This window comes from Eptatretus burgeri, chromosome 3 (genome assembly GCF_056783735.1).
Source record: "Eptatretus burgeri isolate ZD-2024b chromosome 3, Ebu_testis_v1, whole genome shotgun sequence".
Classification (NCBI taxonomy): Eukaryota; Metazoa; Chordata; class Myxini; order Myxiniformes; family Myxinidae; genus Eptatretus; species Eptatretus burgeri.
Window position 1 is genome coordinate 123,902,350 of NC_140963.1, and position 19,581 is coordinate 123,921,930.

Below are 19,581 nucleotides of genomic sequence, written 5' to 3' on the forward strand. Positions count from 1 at the left end.
TTTTTGGAACAATTTTTCTTCAATAAATAAATAATAATAAAAATCGTCTCCATGTACATTGTACACACCTTTATCTCGTTAGCACCTCTTCATAAACAACATCGCTGAGGAAACGGCGCTTCTTCTTTGTTTCCTCGTCCAGGGCAAGAATACGGAGGCTTTTAATGGCCAATTATTCAATTAGCGCCAACGTATTTTGCCTTTTCGCAGGGAAAAACACGAAGAGGAGAGAAGAGAAAAAACCCGTAATGGCGAACGCGGCTGAGTTTCTCTTCCCATCGACCACGGCTACGCAGCAACGCTTCCTGTCATTGGTTGATAAAAAATGGCCGCATCAACGGTTCCTGTCATTGGTTGGTAAATAAATGGCCATAACTTGGGAATCACTTGTCCGATTAACATCAAACCTTGAAAAGGCACATCCTCCGGTCCCCAGCAATATATCTGGCAAGTTTCAATTCGATCGGACCAGCGGTTGTTGAGAAACAGTGGTCACACACACACACACACACACACACACACACACACACACACACACACACACACACACACACACACACACACACACACACACACACACACACACACACACACACACACACACACATTCCTGGAATTATAGATAGATACAGTAAGTCATCACTATCCAGAAGTCCGTACGTTGTAACCCGTAATGGGGAATGCAGCAGAGGATCTCTTCCCCAACAGCCACGCCTACGCAGCAACGTTTCCTGTCATTGGTTGGTAAATAAATGGGCATAGCTTGGGAAGCACTTGTCCGATTAATATCAAACCTTGAAAAGGCACATCCTCGGGTCCCCAGCAATATATCTGGCAAGTTTCAATTCGATCGGACCAGTGGTTGTCGAGATCTTTACTATTCATAATAATCCCCTTTCGTTTGTTTTTATAATAATAACTTTGCTCAATAACTGCTTTCAAATTCCTCTTCCACGTGTGCGGTGATTTACACTGTCACCATGCCAATTGGTTGGGAGTTGGGGTACCTCTTCCACCAGCCATGGCATTGTGAAGGACCCCAGTGACTCCAAGGGGCTGGATGGACCCAATCTGTGAATTTTCTGAACTGCATTTCTGTCAATGCCAAATCCTTCTTTCTGGAACTGGTAATGACCAATTACTTTCCATTTAAGAGTGTCCTATTCATCTTCTTCTTTGCTTGGTTAATCTAATGATGTCAAGTGGGTCCACATCTCTCTGGTTGTTGTCAGAAAGTCTCTCTTCCCCCACCCCCAATCAGTGCCGCAGAGTTTGGAAATTCACAAAGATTGGCTGACACGGATTGTAGAGCTTCAGGTTGGTCTCACTTCAGGTTGGTCTTTTATCCCCACAATGCTGGTTATTGATGTTGCCTCAGAATCATTCTATGGAAAGCATATATCTATCTATCTATCTATCTATCTCTCTCTCTCTCTCTCTCTCTCTCTCTCTCTCTCTCTCTCTCTCTCTCTCTCTCTCTCTCTCTCTCTCTCTCTCTCTCTCTCTCTCTCTCTCTCTCTCTCTCTCTCTCTCTCTCTCTCTCTCTCTCTCTCTCTCTCTCTCTCTCTCTCTCTCTCTCTCTCTCTCTCTCTCTCTCTCTCTCTCTCTCTCTCTCTCTCTCTCTCTCTCTCTCTCTCTCTCTCTCTCTCTCTCTCTCACAGATATATCTATCTGGACTGCAGCTATGGGACCCATCCTCTCTTCACTGGCACACTGAATCCAGTAGTGAGGTGGTTGCCTTAAAAATAACTCCCCTTCTCTCCATGGAAGGTAAATCCGCCCAGAGGTTATCACACATCATTCCACAAAGTTCACAACAAATGTGTTGTCCACATGAGGGAGTGAACCCGTCTCCCACCCAAAAGTCCTGGTGGTGCATTGTCAAATCTGCCTCTGATCTACGATCTCTCTCCTCATCTCACTTTTTCCCTTGCTCCTTTCTAAAATGTATTTATTTATTCACAATCCTCTTTTCATTCGAATTCTTGCTTTTTCTTCTCTTTCATCTCTTTTCCTCTCTTTCATTATCTGTCTCTCACAGGAGAAGTGAATTCTTGCAGATTTTTTTTCCTGTAAGGCTCACTTGGCTTTGCCTGTATGGCTTTGAGGGTTGGAGAGTAGCCGCTGAAACCAGAATCCTGTCCAGGTTCTTCCTGATGACTCCATCTTTGTTTTTTTACTTCTTCAGGTTCCTTCTTGCGCTTCCAATTCATTAAAATGGCAAAACAGCTGACTATACTCATGAGAACAGCATCTTCTGTCTACTTGGAAGTCAAATCATGTCACTGTATTATACAAAAGGGACACAAAGGAAGAACATCTTAATTACAGGCCCATTATCAACAAAGTCATGGAATCCATCATCCAGTTGACAATAAATCCTTCCTTTTCTCCAACGTCCTGATCTCAGACCATCCGTTTGGTTTTTGACTCAGGTACTCCACCCTAGACACGCTGCCAAACAATGGTTGGAGGCCCTCAATGTCAGACATGACATCAGAGCCATCTCTTCAGACACATCTCGAGCATTCGGTACAGTCTGTCATCCTGCTTTGCTTTCCAAACTCTGCCTATGGCATCCAAGGCCACCTCTACACTTGGCTTACTGACTAACTCCACGCTCGTAATCTCAACTGGGTCCAAGTCTTTCCTTAGCAAATCTGAAATTCTAACACCTTACAAGGCCTCACATACACAACTTGAGGTAGTACTGCTCTCCGTTTTGGGCTGGTGCTCCTGCCTCACAGCTTTCACATCTTAATATTGTGCAGACCAAATGCTCTCAAATTCTGTGATAAAGCTTAACATCTGGGCTTGTTACTCTCACAACACAGAACGGTTGGTGGCCTCTGTGTTCATCTGTCTCATTTATCGGCTTGCACACTCTGCCATTTGCAAGTTCTGTACCCTCTTGGATTCTCCAGGGCACACACGCTTTGTCAGTAACTGACTTCTGGTGAAACTCCCAGAATCTAGGCTCCCCACTCACCTCCACTAACTTGTTCCTTTTTCTCTCACCTGTGGAACCAACTTCCTTTCTGTTCAATCCCATGCTTCTCTCCCAGGACTTCAAGATGGCTGTTCACCTCCTCCTTGAGCCATCCCCCATCCATACAAATATGTTTCCCCTTATCAACCAACCAAGATCCACCCCTTTCTTTTCAGGTTGTTCTCTCCCCTCTCCCTCCACTTACCTTTCCGGTTTTTGTTTCATCCCAGTTTTCCCTTCTGCTCCGTCAGTACGCTTATTGCTATGTTCGAGCTTGTATTCTGCTCGTTCACCATTTGTCGTCCTCCTGCCCCTTCCCCTAGTCTCATTCTTCCCCTTCCCTCTACTTCCTCTAAGTGTCACTCTATTGCGTCCCTTTATATTCTTTACCTGAAATCTATCTGGGTTGATGAGGGGAAACATATTTGTATGGATGGGGGGATGGCTCAAGGAGGAGGGTGAACAGCATGTATTTTTGTCCTTACATATGCAAGTTGCTCCAAAATAAATTATATAAAAATATCTATCCTGGCGACTCGCAATGTGCAGTTCCCCTTGTGTGGCATGAGAACGCACGTCAAGTGTGACATGTATATCCAAGCAGTGTTTTATTAATAATGCAGCTTACAGGGGATATAAAACACACTTATAATTTCCAAAATAAAGGGATAATAAGTAATCGTCATTTCTTTTTGAAATATCTCTCGATGCCCTGAGATTGTTTTGCTGCTTTTAACGAAGGTGTCTCACAGACATGTGGAGTGGCTCTCCACGAAGCCAGCAGCTCATTTTGTATAGCGGCTGGGAGAAATCTAAAAACCTGCGGATCCACATCATTGGGCAGAGAGCCGTGATCACTGCTGCAGGTGAAATCGCTTTTCTGATCAAGGAGAGTGTTTGGTGTTGTCGAGGTCCTGAGATCGAAGTCTGCATTTCGTTCATCAGAAGAGAACCTTGTACCGCTCCTTGAAATATGGGTGTTCTTGGTAGCATCGAGGTCGGTGAGCCGATTATCCGGCTCCTCGTCCTGCCATTCTGTGAAGTCACCATGAAGAGGTGATATTGTTGTTGTTACAATTTCAGAGGTACTCGTACAAGGTGAATTGTGCTTTGTTAAAAAGCGATCTTCCTCCAGCACTATTTTGATGGGCGAAACGGGTTCTTGTCGCACCTCCTGTTCCATACAAGGTGCTTCTGTGGTCAAGCATTCTGGCAGTGCTGTACACCCTGTCAAGCGGTCAGAAAATTTCTGTTTCTCAACTTCTACCTGATGGACGGAATGTAGCTCGGTCGAAGAAACTAATGTCGACAATAAGCAAGCTTGTTCTCGAGGACAGTTCGCAAGAATTTCTTCCTGAATGTCTACCGGTAACTGCAGGAATACCTCCCGGTCTACATTTTGTACAGTGGCCTGTGATGAGGAAGTCGCCTGACATTCAGCTCTTTTCAGAGCGTCGTGCATTGTTCTTTGGCGCTTTCTTGTAGGCTGCCCTTCCACATTGGAAACGGAATCTTTTGTGGACAGTGACTTCAACTCCTCAAAAGTTCGACGTCCTTCAAAATCGTCATTGCCGGAGATAAAGCGTTTCAACATCTTTGATTGTGATAAATGTGATGATGAAGCCAGCAAGTCGTCAATGGACCTTTCAGTTATATCCTTGTTTGAAGGCCTAGTCAGTTTGCAGAAGCAAACATTTATTAAAGTCAAGTGGAAAGGTTTAGTGACATCCACCAATTTATGGAAAAGCTTCATAAGGATCACCAACAGAGGTCGTGTTGCTTGAAGGAAATCACCTGCTGGAAAAAAAACAAAAAACAAACAAAGACATGGTATGAGTACTATATATATATATATACCAGAGTGGTGTCAAAGCCACCCAATGCTTGCCTGTTTATACATTTATCGTTTTTAAAAGACTAGTCTAATAATATTTTTAATAAAGCATTGCAGTGAAGTCTGATCCAAATAATTTTAAAGCAATATATGTATTTGTATATTGCAATCAGTAAAAAATAGTGTGGTAGATAAAAACATTAGAAAGGAAAAAACTTTAACGTTGATGTGCTACAAAAAGTTAAGTTCAAAACAAGTCAAAAATTTAAAAAATTTGAAATTACTTGTTAATTTCAACTGCACGACATCAATAAATACCCCAAAGGAACCTCCCTGCGAAATATCAGCATCCTAGTACACATATTAAATGAATGGCAAGCTTCTAAATAACTTGCACCAAAAACTTTGTTGATGTGCTACAAAAAAGTTAAGTTCAAAACAGGTCAAAATTAAAAATAAACCAATGTCACCCGCAGGGTGACCCGTATCTTGCCAAAAGGTGACGACGTGTGACTTCTTTAAGGTCACACTGAGGTGAACAGAGCTGCTATCCACCAGGAGCGACTCCTTGAGGAATATCTGCCCATGAGAGATTCCGATGAGAATCGTTCTACAGAGTAACCATGAAAAAAAATATGCGTTTGCCTCATAACGTCACCAAATGACGTCATGTCTCAAGCTTGACATATCTAGAAAGCACTCATCGAGGTGTTCAATTTGAGGTACTACACGATATGGTTCCTAAAACTTGAAAATTTGACCTTGGGGTCAAATATGTTTGACCTGAGGTGCTAATCATGAAGGTCAAGGCCAATCACCACCAAAAATTAATCAACTGAGCGCCAGACCATGTACTATATTCACATGAAGTTTGAAGACGATCCGATCAAAATTACTCAAAAAATAAGGGTTTCGTCGACTCCCCTGATTTGCGACAAAGTGACCTTGACCTTTGACCTTGACCTTCAAAATTTTATGCGCTGAAAGGGTCCTCTCTAGCCTCTGATATGCGAAGTTACAAAAATTTCCAATGATAACTGTGCTCTGCAGAGTGATTTATACGTGATTACAGACCAATAAAAAAAACAAAAAACATATGAAGGTCAAGGCCAATCGCCACCAAAAATTAATCAGCTGAGCGCCAGACCATGAGTTATATTCCCATGAAGTTTGAAGACGATCCGATCAAAATTACTCAAAAAATAAGGGTTTCGTCGACGCCCCTGATTTGCGACAAAGTGACCTTGACCTTTGACCTTGACCTTCAAAATTTTGTGCACTGAAAGGGACCTCTATAGGCCTCTGATATGCGAAGTTACAAAAATTTCCAATGATAACTGTGCTCTGCAGAATTTTTTATACGTGATTACAGACAAACAAAAAAAAAAAAACATACAAGTTGACTAACATATCTTGCAAAAACTTCGTTTTGGCAAGATAAAAATTGAAATTACTTTTTTATTTCAACTTCACTACATCAATAATATACCCCAAAGGAACCTCCATGCCAAATATCAGCATCCTAGTACACATATTAAATGAATGGCAAGCTTCGAAATAACTTGCACCAAAAACTTTAACATTTTCACGCTCACGCTGACGCTCACGCCGGGGGTATCGCTATAGCTCTCTGTTCTTCGAACAGGTGAGCTAAAAACTAGTTTCGATCTTACTTACATCAGGCAATACAAAGACAATTAACAATGGGAGAACAGATAGGAAACTGTTTTACTGACGACATGTGACCCTTGATACTTTAAAACATCTGTCCTGATTTCCCAATGGAAGCCAAAATTTGTGGACACTTCTCCAAATACAATAATATCAAACTTGCATCTTTTCAAACAATTCCTGTTGCAGTCGCGGTGTTAATGCGATCTTGCGGAAAATCTATGACAATTGCACTGTTTTGTTTTTTACGTTGACGATACTTTTGGGGAGTGGTAAATGGTACAAGGAGTGGTACCTTGTGAAAATATCCTCCACAACAACCATCATACAAGTTACCTGCAATCTTTCTCACTTTTGAAATTTCCTTCCTCATCTCACCATCTTTCCATGAATTTACATTTCTTTACAACAGCACCTATTCATCGCGTTGTAGTTTATACCCATACACATCCATCCATCCATCCATCCATCCATCGGGACCATACTCTGTGCAGAGCGTTGGTGCTGCCTCAGCAGTCTCCTTGGCTATTGGGCACAATCCTGGATGGATCACCACTCCGAAACAGTATACCAGCAGGCTGGCACTTATTTTGCTTATCTCGGAAGGACGACAGGCAGAGTCAACCCCACCTGGTATTAATTCAACATCCGAGTGAGATTTGAACTCAGTATCTGAGGATCCCAAGCCCAACACACGAACCATTAAGCCAACGCCTGGCATATACACACAATATGTGTAAATGATAAACAATGAATGTGGACAATATGAGCACACTGGGACCACAGCAGTTCCTCAGTATATGAATAAAGTAGAACAATGAACTATTACAAATACACAAAATACTGTCGTCAAAAAAAAAGCTTTTTAAAAATAAATAAAAATATATAAAAGGCGTTTTACATTAAGGGAGATTTGGAAGCACTGACTTTTCATGTGCCGTGTTTTACTTGCCAAGTTCCAAGTTGCCCGAAGGGACTCAAGAGAGATCCATGAATTGTGGAATGATACCAGAGGCAGAGAAGATCAAGAGGAGAAGCGAGAACATTCCCTCCCTGAGTCATTAGTGAGCCAGCTGGACTTTTATTCACAACTCACAGAAGCCTGTGGTAGGAATACCACACGATTACCAAAAAAAAAAAGAGAAAAAAACAAGGAAACCTTTTATTCTTACGCTAGTTGAAAGAGCTCAAAAATGGGAGGATATATGTATTTATTCACAGGAATAAAAAAAATTTTTTGGGAGTGATCGAGGCAGCGATCTGCTGCCTATACTGTTATGACCTGGCCCCTGGGTAAAGGGCTCGGGGTATGGCCTATTGCTCCGGAGGTCCTAATTGACGTGCTCGGGAGACCAATACATTCCCCATGTGTAGTCGTGCCATATAAGCAGTCAGATGTGACCGAGCGAAGTTACCAAATGCTGATGCACATTTACACCCCCCCCCCCATTTTTCAACATACAGCATGCAAATGCATGCAGATCTAGTCATGCATTGCAGATTCAAAACAGTGGAATGAATGCAAATCCTTAACTCGGGATAAAGAAAACACAGGGTATACCACCAAGCGATAGATAAGTCATATTGATTAGAAAACCCGCTGATATGCGGTGGTAATGATTAGGTAGTTAAAGGACAGACAAGCACCAATAAAATATGGACAAGACAATTAAATGGCCCACCAGATATCTCCAGCTAATCCCAAGGGGGGAGAGGGGGAGAGCAAAATAACAAAGGAATATTTGACAAGATATAAAGAAAAGAATGGGGGAAGGAAAAAAGGGGGGGGGGAAGAAGAATTCAGGTCTGTTTGAGTGGACGTTCCAGCGGCTTCGCCCCAGCCACAGGCCACAAGGATGATGCCTCACCACCACCCTTCTCTCTCTCTGGATGTGTTCTCAAACTTCACCAACGAATGAACCAGAGCAATTCCTGCCACACCTTGAAGCCGCACGTTGCCTCAGGTCGGCTCGGACGATACTCAGGAGCAAACGCTTCGGCTCCTTCTCCTTCTTTACTACATGATCCACATGCACCAAGAGGCTCTCCTCCACTCCATTCTCTTCAACACAGATGGTGGCTCCAACAGGCAGCCCTTGGGGGGGATCACACAAATCCTCAAAGAGCTCTTTCAGGACAAGTTTCTCATCACACGCCGGACCGCACGTCCTGCGTTCGTTCCCGCCTTTTTCCTCTCCCTCGACTCACTCTTATGCCTGGTGTTGGTTTAATGGTGAGGGTGGTGGGCTTGGCATCCTCGGATCCCGAGTTCAAATCCCACTCAGCTGTTGAATTAATACCAGGTAGGGTTGACTCCACCTGTCGTCCTTTCGAGGTCGGCAAAATGAGTGCCAGCTTGGTGAGATACTATGTCGGAGTGGCGACCCACCCAGGATTGTGTCCAATAGCCAAGGAGACCGCTTATATAGCACCAATGGTCTGCACAGAGTATGGTCCCGATGGATGGATGGATGGACTCACTCTTCCTCTTTACTTCCCGATGCCACGTGCACCATCGTAGTTCTTTGTCCATTAAATTATGTCAACCCCTCGAGATAGGGAGAAGGTCGACAAGAAAGATCTGTTTTAACAAAATAATAACATAAAATTGGAAGGAAAGGAAGAAAGAAAGGAGCTATTCTGGTTCCCCAGCCGACCCGGCATTTCACGTGAGATACACTCTAATGGTCACAGCTTCTCATCGTTGCAAGCCCAGCCCCACGAGTGCACCATCATTAAACAATAAACCCCACGAGTATAACAATACACTGCCTGGGTTAAATTTATTGACTGATTGAAAAAAACAAGCTCAAATGAGCGAAGATCCTCGACCTCATAATGATGACGTCATAAAAACGAATATGACGTCATTGTGATGTATCAGGTTTGCGATAAATTATCTGTGCTAATGCCCGGCTTGATTCCCACAAACAAAATTCAAACAGCTTGCCTAGTTTCAGAGATAATGGTATAGGCGATTTCCATTAGCGGCGATATTATGATGTCAACTTTTTTTCTAGGAAGAATTTCCAAAATCGGAGATGGTTACTGCCTGCGCGTGGGCTTTCTGCATATACATGGCAAGTTTCACGAAGATCCGATGAAAACTCTGGGTTGTGAAACAAACAATGACAAAAAATAGGAATGACGTCATAAAAATTGATATGATGTCATAGTGATGTATCATATGTGCGGTAATTCATCTCTGTGAATGCCCTGTTCGATTCCCGCAAACATAATTCAAAAAGCTTGCCGAGTTTCGGAGATAATTTTTTGGCGATTTCCATTAGCGGAGATATTTTGACGTCATAACTTTTTTTTTCTAGGAGGAATTTTCAAAATCGGAGATGGTTACTGTCTGCGCAGGGTATTTTTATATATACATGCCAAGTTTCAGGAAGTTTTGATGAAAACTTTTGGCTATGAAAGAAAAAAGTCCACAAGAAGAAGATGAAGAACAACAACGTGAGTACGACTTAGACATCCTCCACGAGGATGTAAAATTTACAATTTCTCTGGAGGTTTGGATTAATTTGAAGCAACTTTTAAGAAATATTTTTTTCTCCCTGAGGAGTGTTTTCATGTTTCAGGGTTGAACAGACAGACAGACAGAAAGACAGCATTAGCCTGTTATATACAGTACAGTACATAAATCTGACAAGAACAAAATAGATTAGCTTTATTTACAGAAAATTAGAATCCCAAGTTGTGCCTTCAGCTGAATTTAAACCCACACTCTCTGGGATGACAGTTGTGTCCCCCAACTCTTTTCCCCCACTTCCGAGTACCCAAGTACACAAACAAAACCTCACTTCATATCTCATTGCTGTGAATATATATATATATATATATATATATATATATATATATATATATATATATATATATATATATATATATATATATATTGTTACGGCTGTGGAAATTCGCAAACCACCATTCAGGTCCCGTAGGTGAGAAAACTCAAAGTACATGTGTATTTAGCCCCAAACCCGTTGTTTAGAGGAGATTATGTGATTCATTCGGACTGCGACGCTTTGAGTAAGGCATTTTTCTGTTCTATCTTTATTTTGAATCAACCGCCATAACCATCAAACCACCACCGATAAACCCTCCACCACCCTCACCTCTCTCGTTCTACGGCCATTCCCGCATCACCTGTGAACACTGAGCGTCGGGCTGTCTTGGTCTCGTTCAAGCGATACGCACCGAGCCGCGAGTGCAAATAGCGGCCTTTCCGAGGGAAAATTCGGATCAAGAATGCTACACGCCCACTTCTGATCCGTCCATTCAGCAAGCGCAGAGCGGCTTGGCCCCACCCGGGATCCACCCGGTCTCGCGGACCTGGCCACTTCTTCAGGTCCCGCGCACATATTGGCCTACAGGCCCGTCTGCCCCCTTGTCCATGAGGGTGGCTTCTTTCCTTTGCTTTTGAGTAAATGTGGGTTGGCGCCGTGTCTTGTAAAGTAGAACTGTGTAAGTGTTGCCATGTGTATGCATATTCGGTTGTAACTCTGCATCGTTGTTTCTTTTGTTTACCTGATATAGGTGCATTCTGACTGTTTGGCTGTATATGTGTGCTTTCCGTGTGTCGCGTAATAAATGTGCATTGTGTGAACTGTTTTCCCGTTTCGCTTTGTCTTTTCTTTATTGACCCTCCATCCTGCTTCACGTAAACGGGTTCGTTGTGGGCTTAAAACGCCCGATAATTAATCGGAATCATCGAGGCCGACGATAACACCGTTCGGTTATCCCGATAGCACGTAACGGACCGTTTAAGCGGTTCGTGTCCGGAGTCGGCCTGCGGCGAGGTACGATCGCCCGGTCGACCATCCGTGCAGGTACTTAGGTAGATCGAATTTGGCGAGCAACCCTATCCTGCTCGGGTGGCCAATTGGCACGGTCGTGGTGGGGTTAAACCCCCACCCATGACTGGTTCCTGGCGTTGTTCCGAGAGGGTCACGACGGAATTGTCCGTTCCGGTGGGCGAGGCGGCCGCCATTCGAGTCGAGCGGCCAATCACACGCCGGCGGGCGCGAATTCGCAACAATATATTCCACCTGTAGGTCATAAACACATAATCTTAGCTATCTATGACTAACTCTTTCAATTTTTTGCTCGTTTTTATTAAATAGCTCTTTTCAAGTATCCGTTCATTGCATCAATCATCGGAATGTTTCAAAAAATAAGTAAATCATGCCTCAAGATCACATCCTTCTGAGATTCACGTGCCTTGCTGTACTTGTCGCTGTGCAGCGGTTGGGACCGGACACTGCCGGCTCTCCCGCCTCAAGCAGTGCATTGTGTCATTCAACCCTGCTGCATCTCTCTGACTTTTTCCAGAGAATGCCCGGCGGATTGTGACTCGTACTGTCCCTGGTAGCCGCCCGTCCTTGTGTAGCCTGAAATCAACAAGAGAGCTGGCATGAAGATCACTCTGAAAGTTCAAGGCAGCATAGTTTGTTTATATGAGAGCATCGTTTTGATCTACAACTTTTAACAACTACACAACAATGAATCAATCAATCAATGAATAAATGATATCTCAAAATGACAGGAAAATTGTAGAGCTGGCATCAAAGCTTAGAGGTATGTGTACTCGACTTTGAGCTCTCTATCCTGGGTTCGAATCCTGGCCCAGCTTAAACCTGTGACCCTGATGTTTTGCAGACAGGGCGAAGCATCAATGTGTGCATGGTCCATCTGAAGGACATTAAGGACCCATCTGCCAGCATCACTCTTTCGTGGAGGTTAAAGATCCCATGGGATCTTTCGCAAATAGAAGGCGAGTTATCGATAGCTCCCTGGCCAAATTCAAAATTCCTGCCTGTTGAATGTCAGTCAGGTCAGACCTGGCCAGCTGGTTAGTGAAAGATTTGGACTAGATCTGTACCCCATCCCCAGTCGACCCCACAATAGAGTGGGAATAATTTGGGCCGTTAAAGAAGTAGAAGACTGACTGGGGATTTTTGTAAGCAAATATTTAGAGTATTACAATTCAAAAATTATTATTATTACAGATTATTACAAACCCCAGGAATTCCAGAATGCCCCCATTCCAACAGCAATCCCCTGCTGGATAAACTTGCAAAATCTAGACGTACTGCACACCCCAACTCTTTTATTCCTCACTTCTCCCATCTATGAACCACCTTCTGAAGACTGCTCCATTTTATTCTTCCCTCCAAGATTTCATGCAAGCAGTGCACTACCATCTCTTGTCATCTGAAATTCTGACCTATGATCTTTATTATCCCCATTAACCTTTCCGAAACCAACCCTCTTACATGCCTCCCATTCCCTCTCTCTCCCTTCCTTTCCTGGCCGTTTAGCCCCTTGTCGGTTGTGCCTAACTGTTGCCCCGCTACCCCAACTGTAAATTTAACTTTGCTCTTCTATGAGCCTCGCTATTGTCGAAAAAAAAGTATTTTCAGAGAAAGAAGGTCACAGAAATTCACTCCCAGGTGACCAGTTAACCTTTCCTTAAAAAACCTGATCACAGTAAATACAAGCCTGACAAGGTGGAGATGAATCCAAAACCCAACCTTGGAAGCACTTTCTTCAGTAGCTCCTCCATCTTCTGCTTGGCGGCTTCTTCTGAGCTACAATTCTTAAATGAATCTTCATCGCTGAGAGACTAGAAGGAAAAAAATGTTTTAAAAATAAATCTCATTGATGTTTACATAATGCACAGTTTCACCAAAATTAGGTTTGCCAGTTGCATAATCACTGAGGTTCTGCAAAGCTGATGATTTTTTTTCGAACGAGAACTACAGGGTGAGTCAAAAGTAGCGCCCGATTTCTGTTTTTTCGGCTGTCAGATTCTTTCTGGGAAGTCATGTTGTTAATAATTGTCTTGCAGATTATTAATTATCGTAATTTATTTATTTTTGATTTTGTTTTGCAGGTTATTGCTGCGAGTTTGGAAAGTTACTGAATTTACACCAAATTGAACCATGAATTACCTTTCAATGAATAAACACATTGCGGCCGTGAAACATTACTACAAATGTAATGAACAACCAACGATGGCGGCACGCCGTTTGGCACAGGAATTCGATATTAAACCACCTCAGGGGAGAAACATACGATTGATTGTCGAGAAATTTGAAGCAACAGGGTCGGTAGCCACTGCAAAGAAGTCCGGTCGTCCGAAAACGGAAACGAATGTAGCTAAGGCTGAAGAAGCCATCAGAAGACTGGAACAAAGTCCACAAAAGTCAACTCGCCGTTTATCTGCAGAGTTGGAAGTGAGCCAATCAAGTGTTATCCATATTCTTCACCAGAAAAAATGGAAACCTTACATTCCACGCTTATTACATGCCCTTCATGATGGAGATGACGACCACAGTCTTCAATTTTGCGAAGAGTTCTTAGCCAAACTTAACGAAGAGGACACAATGCGAGACAACATCTGGTGGTCAGTTGAGACATGTTTTAAGCTTAATGGCACAATTAACAGACAATTGTGTCTACTGGGCTGCGAATAACCCAAGAGTGACAGTTGAGAAGGAGGTAAATTTACCTGGAGTGACAGTTTGAGCAGCCATATCTCCATTAGGGATAATTGGACCCTTTTTCTTTGAGGGATCTGTCACTGCAGAAATTTACCTGGATATGCTGCAAACCTTCTTTTGGCCCAGGGTACAAGATCAGGACTGTTATTTCCAGCATGATGGAGCTCCACCTCATTAAGGAAGTTATATTCGTCAGTGGCTTGATGAAAACTTTCCCACAAAGTGGATCGGCTGCCGCGGTCCGATCGAGTGGCCGGCACGCTCCCCAGACCTTACACCCCCAGATTTCTTTCTTTGGGGGCTCATGAAAGACCTTGTTTGTCGTGAAAAGCCTCGTACCTTCAGGAATTGAAGGCTCAAATCACTGCAAAGTTTGAGGAAATTGATATCGAACTCTGCAGACGTGTGTGCCATTCTGTGCCTGCTCGGCTGCAATTGTGCATCGATCACGAGGGAGGGCACTTTGAAAATTGCAAGTAAAACATAACAGCTTGGTACAGTTCCGTAATAATTTTTTCTGGAATAAATGGTTATATAAACATGTCATTCATTTATTTCTACCTTCTTGTACACTGTAATACAAATGGAAAACAAACAATCAACTGACAGAAATCGGGCACTACTTCTGACTCACCCTGTATATACTGTACTGAGAACTTTTCGAACATCCCTCCTATTTTTTTTTTCAAACGTCCCTCGTAAAAACCACAAAGTGTTTAACGTCTGCCAACTTAGTTATTTTAAAAAAATATTATTTTCAGTTAAATAAATCACAAGGTTTTTAATGTCAGGCAATTTAGTTATTTTTGATTTTTTAATTTTTTTCAGTTAAATAATTCACAAGTTTTTTTAATGTCTTCCAACTTGGTTATTTTGTAAATTTATTTATTTTCAGTTAAATAACACTGAACAACAAAAATTTTTTACTGGAGATGTGTAAAATGATTTAGACTAATTTGGGTACGCTGATTTCAAAAATCATAACCGTTTTGCTGTATCACGTCAGGATTTTCAGTAACAGAAATATTCCCATTGCCTAGAAGTCAGGATTTCAATGAAATTTACAAAAATTCATTTATTTCATCATGAATGCTTCAAAATTATAGAAATTACAGAAAAACTCCACTAAAATGTAATTAAAAATGCTTTAGGCATTTGGCTTTGCGTTTGTGCTGCTCTGTGTCAGTTTCACGATGCAGGAACCAGCAGAAATCGCCCATCATGTTCGGGTTGTGCCGCCCTTGGTAACGCGTCTCCATGAGTGAAATCTCTTGGTGGAATCGCTCGCCGTGCTCGTCCGAGACTGCTCCCAAGTTGTCAGGGAAGAAGTTCAGGTGCTGGTGTAGGAAATGGATTTTCAGGAACATCCTGGAGCCAAGTTTCCTGAAGGACTCCAGCAGCTGCTGCACTATTTCTTCATAGTTGTCCGCGCGCTCGTTCCCCAAGAAGTTGTCCGTCACAGCTTTGAAGCTCCTCCACGCTGCCAGCTCTTTGGGGTTTAGAGTTGTCGGAAAAGTTTCGTCCTTCATAATCTGTCGGATTTGCGGTCCAACAAAGACACCAGCCTTGATCTTGGCCTCCGACAAGGTGTTGCCAAACTTTTCCTTGAGGTATAAAAACCCACGCCCATTCAGATCCATTGCCCGTACAAAACTTTTCATCAAGCCGAGCTTTATGTGGAGTGGCGGAAGGAAAACCTTGGCTGGGTCGACAAGGGCGACATGCTTCACGTTGTGTCGACCAGGTACATGCTCTTTTCGCTCTTCCCAATCTTTCTTCGTCCAGTGATTCTTGTCGTCTCTGCTATCCCAGAGACAAAGGAAGCACATGTATTTCGTGTAGCCTGACTGCAGCCCTAACAACAGCGCCACCACTTTCAAGTGTCTCCGCAGATGTGCCAGTTGAAGTCATTGTACTTGATGGAATCAAGCAGCTGCCGCATAGTCTCATAGGTCTCTGTCATGCCGAACGCGTGAGCCAGTGGGACTGATGGTTTCTCGTTGTCATTGTGGAGCAAAACAGCCTTCAAGCTGTTCTTCCCCGAGTCGATGAAGAGGCGCCAGTCTGCAGGATCGTGATCACACCCAAGTTCTTTCAACAGACCGTTGATGTCACTGCAGAATGTCATCGTGTCTTCCATCTCAAAGAACTCAGCCATGTCTCTGTGACGTGCTCTGAACAAGGATATCTTGGTGTTAGGTTCAAGTAGATTCCACTGCTGCAGCCTTGATCCAAGCAGCTCTGCCTTCGCCTTTGACAGCGAGAGATCTCTTACAAGATCATTTAAGTCTCCCCTGGTTCAGAAGGTGTGATTCTTGAGTGTTGGGTTCAAAGGTTCATCATCACCATCCTCTTCACCACTGCTTACAGCTATGTTCTGATCAGCTGGAGGTGTTGGAACGGGGTTCTCGTCATCATGAGGCACAGGTTTACGAGCAGAGACGCAGTCAGCGTACTTGATGTGACCTTTATTCTTCTTGTTGAAGCAGGCGATGCTTGTGCAGCAGAAATAACAATCATCATGATGATTCTGCGGCTCACGCCATATCATGGGCACCGCAAATGGCATGCTCGCGCGCTTGCCCACCAACCACTGAGTCAAGGTTGTGTGACAGCTTGTGCAGCAGATGTGTGGTGCCCAGCTCTGTTCTTGGTCCCCCACCTTACACCCGAAGTAGTGAAAGTAGGCGGCCTTCATTTTCACTGCTGTAGATATACTTCGCTGTTGATCTTTTTTGGTATACCGACCACAGACATAACAGAAGTTGTCAGGATGATTGGTACAGGAACGCCTACTCATCTTTATCTGAAAGAAAGAAATATAACACAAGTTAACAACAATTGTGCGAAATAGACATGTTAAAGACATATGTAAATTTCATTGAAATCCTGACTTCTAGGCAATGGGAATATTTCTGTTCCTGAAAATCCTGACGTGATACAGCAAAACGGTTATGATTTTTGAAATCAGCGTACCCAAATTAGTCTTAATCACTTTACACATCTCCAGTAAAAAAAAAAATTTGAAATTTGTTGTTTAGTGTAATTCACAAGGTTTTTAACGTCTACCAACTTGGTTATTTTAAAAATTTATTTCTTTTCAGTTAAAAAATTTACAAGGTTTTTAATGTCTGCCAACTTGGATATTTTTTTTTTCAGTGAAATAATTCACAAGGTTTTTAATGTCTGCCAACTTGGTTATTTGAAAAATTTATTTATTTTCAGTTAAATAATTTACAAAGTTTTTAATATCTGCCAACTTGGATATTTTTTTTAAAAACAATTATTTTCAGTTAAATAATTTACAAGGTTTTTAATGTCTGCTAACTTGGATATTTTTTTTAAAAACAATTATTTTCATTTAAATAATTTACAAGGTTTTTAATGTCTGCCAACTTGGATATTTTTTTAAAAAACAATTATTTTCAGTGAAATAATTCACAAGGTTTTTAACATCTGCCAACTTGGTTATTTTAAAATTTTATTTATTTTCAGTTAAATAATTTACAAGGTTTTTAATGTCTGCTAACTTGGATATTTTTTTTTAAACAATTATTTTCATTTAAATAATTTACAAGGTTTTTAATGTCTGCCAACTTGGATATTTTTTTAAAAAACAATTATTTTCAGTTAAATAATTTACAAGGTTTTTAATGTCTGGCAACTTGGATATTTTTTTTTAAAACAATTATTTTCAGTTAAATAATTTACAAGGTTTTTAATGTCTGCCAACTTGGATATTTTTATTTTTTTCAGTTAAATAAATCACAAGGTTTTTAATGTCTGCTAATTTGGTTATTTTTTTATTTTTTTATTTTTTTTCAATGAAATAATTCACAAGTCTGCCAACTTGGTTATTTAAAAAATTATTTATTTTCAGTTAAATAATTTACCAGGTTTTTAATGTCTGCCAACTTGGTTATTTTTATTTTTTCAGTAAAATAAATGACAAGGTTTTGAATGTCTGCTAATTTGGTTATTATCTTGCCAAAACGAAGTTTTTGCTAGATATGTTAGTCAACTTGTATGCTTTTTTTTTTTTTTTTTGTTTTTTTTGTTTGTCTGTAATCACGTATAAAAAATTCTGCAGAGCACAGTTATCATTAGAAATTTTCGTAACTTCGCATTTCAGAGGCCTATAAAGGTCCTTTTCAGTGCACAAAATTTTGAAGGTCAAGGTCAAAGGTCAAGGTCACTTTGTCGCAAATCAGGGGAGTCGACGAAACCCTTATTTTTTGAGTAATTTTGATCGGATCGTCTTCAAACTTCATGGGAATATAGTTCATGGTCTGGCGCTCAGCTGATTAATTTTTGGTGGCGATTGGCCTTGACCTTCATGGTTAGCGCCTGAGGTCAAACATATTTGACCCCAAGGTCAAATTTTCAAGTTTTAGGAACCATATCGTGTAGTACCTCAAATTGAACATCTCAATGAGTGCTTTCTAGATATGTCAAGCTTGAGACATTATGACGTCATTTGGTGACGTTATGAGGCAAACGCATATTTTTCATGGTTACTCTGTAGAACGATTCTCATCGGAATCTCTCGTAGGGAGATATTCCTCAAGGAGTCGCTCCTGGTGGATAGCAGCTCTGTTCACCTCAGTGTGACCTTAAAGAAGTCACACGTGGTCACCTTTTGGCAAGATACGGGTAACCCTGCGGGTGACATTGTTTTTATTTTGTTATTTTCTTCAGTTAAATAATTCACAAGTTTTTGAACGTCTGCCAACTTGGTTGTTTTGTAAATTTATTTATTTTCAGTTAAATAATTTACAAGGTTTTTAATGTCTGCCAACTTGGATATTTTTTCATTTTTTTATTTGCAGTTAAATAATTCACAAGGTTTTTAATGTCTGCCAACTTGGTTATTTTTATTTTTTCAGTCAAATAATTTTATGGGGCAAATGACCACTCAAAAAACAAGAGAAGCTAGAATGACACTCGGAAGAGCGCTTACCTCCGCCAGGCTGAAGAGTGTTCATTTTGTAAGCCGACTGATAGGCCGGATCTGCATCTTAACCTTGACAAAAATCTAATCGGCTTGTTCTTGTCACCGACCGAAGTCATCCACCAAATTTTTTCATAATCAATCTGTCCATAACATTTTTCAAATATCATGCCATATATCGTTTTTTGGCCCCATCTCTCAATAGTGAAAAATCAATTACAAAATTAAAAAACAATCTCATATTGGGATCGGAATCTGGATCTTCACCAAAAAAACGAATCAATTCATCCTTGTCAAACGCTCAACCTGTCCATCAAGTTTCGACCAAATCCATCCATAATGTTTTGAGTTATCATGTATATATCGATTTAGCCCAGTATCTCAATAGTGCAGAATCCTGAAAAAAACATTCGGATCTGGATCCGGATCTTCACCAAAATCGAATCAATTCTTCCTTGTCACACAACCAACCTGTCCACCAAGTTTCGTCCGAATCCATCCATAACTTTTTGAGATATCCTGCTCACAGACAAACACACAAACAGACAAACAAACAGGAGTGACAACATAACCTCCGTCCACCTTCGGTGATGGAGGTAAAACTACATTTTTTTTTAAA

At 41.6% G+C, this 19,581-nt stretch overlaps 1 protein-coding gene across 3 annotated transcripts in view; it reads right to left on the minus strand.

Moving 5' to 3' along the window:
* Window positions 1-499: 499 nt before the first annotated feature.
* POLI (DNA polymerase iota) overlaps window positions 500-19,581 on the minus strand; it is a 67,917-nt gene continuing 48,835 nt past the window's right edge. For 2 of the 3 annotated variants that reach the window (XM_085875471.1, XM_085875469.1), the window contains 3 exons: window positions 13,040-13,131; window positions 11,727-11,896; window positions 500-4,786 (listed from right to left, as the gene is read on the minus strand). In XM_085875471.1, the coding sequence (XP_085731597.1) occupies window positions 3,672-4,786; window positions 11,727-11,896; window positions 13,040-13,131 (1,377 nt within the window). In that variant the 3' untranslated portion in view covers window positions 500-3,671. The remainder of the gene's footprint in view (window positions 4,787-11,726; window positions 11,897-13,039; window positions 13,132-19,581) is intronic. The other variant, XM_085875470.1, reaches the window with a different exon arrangement.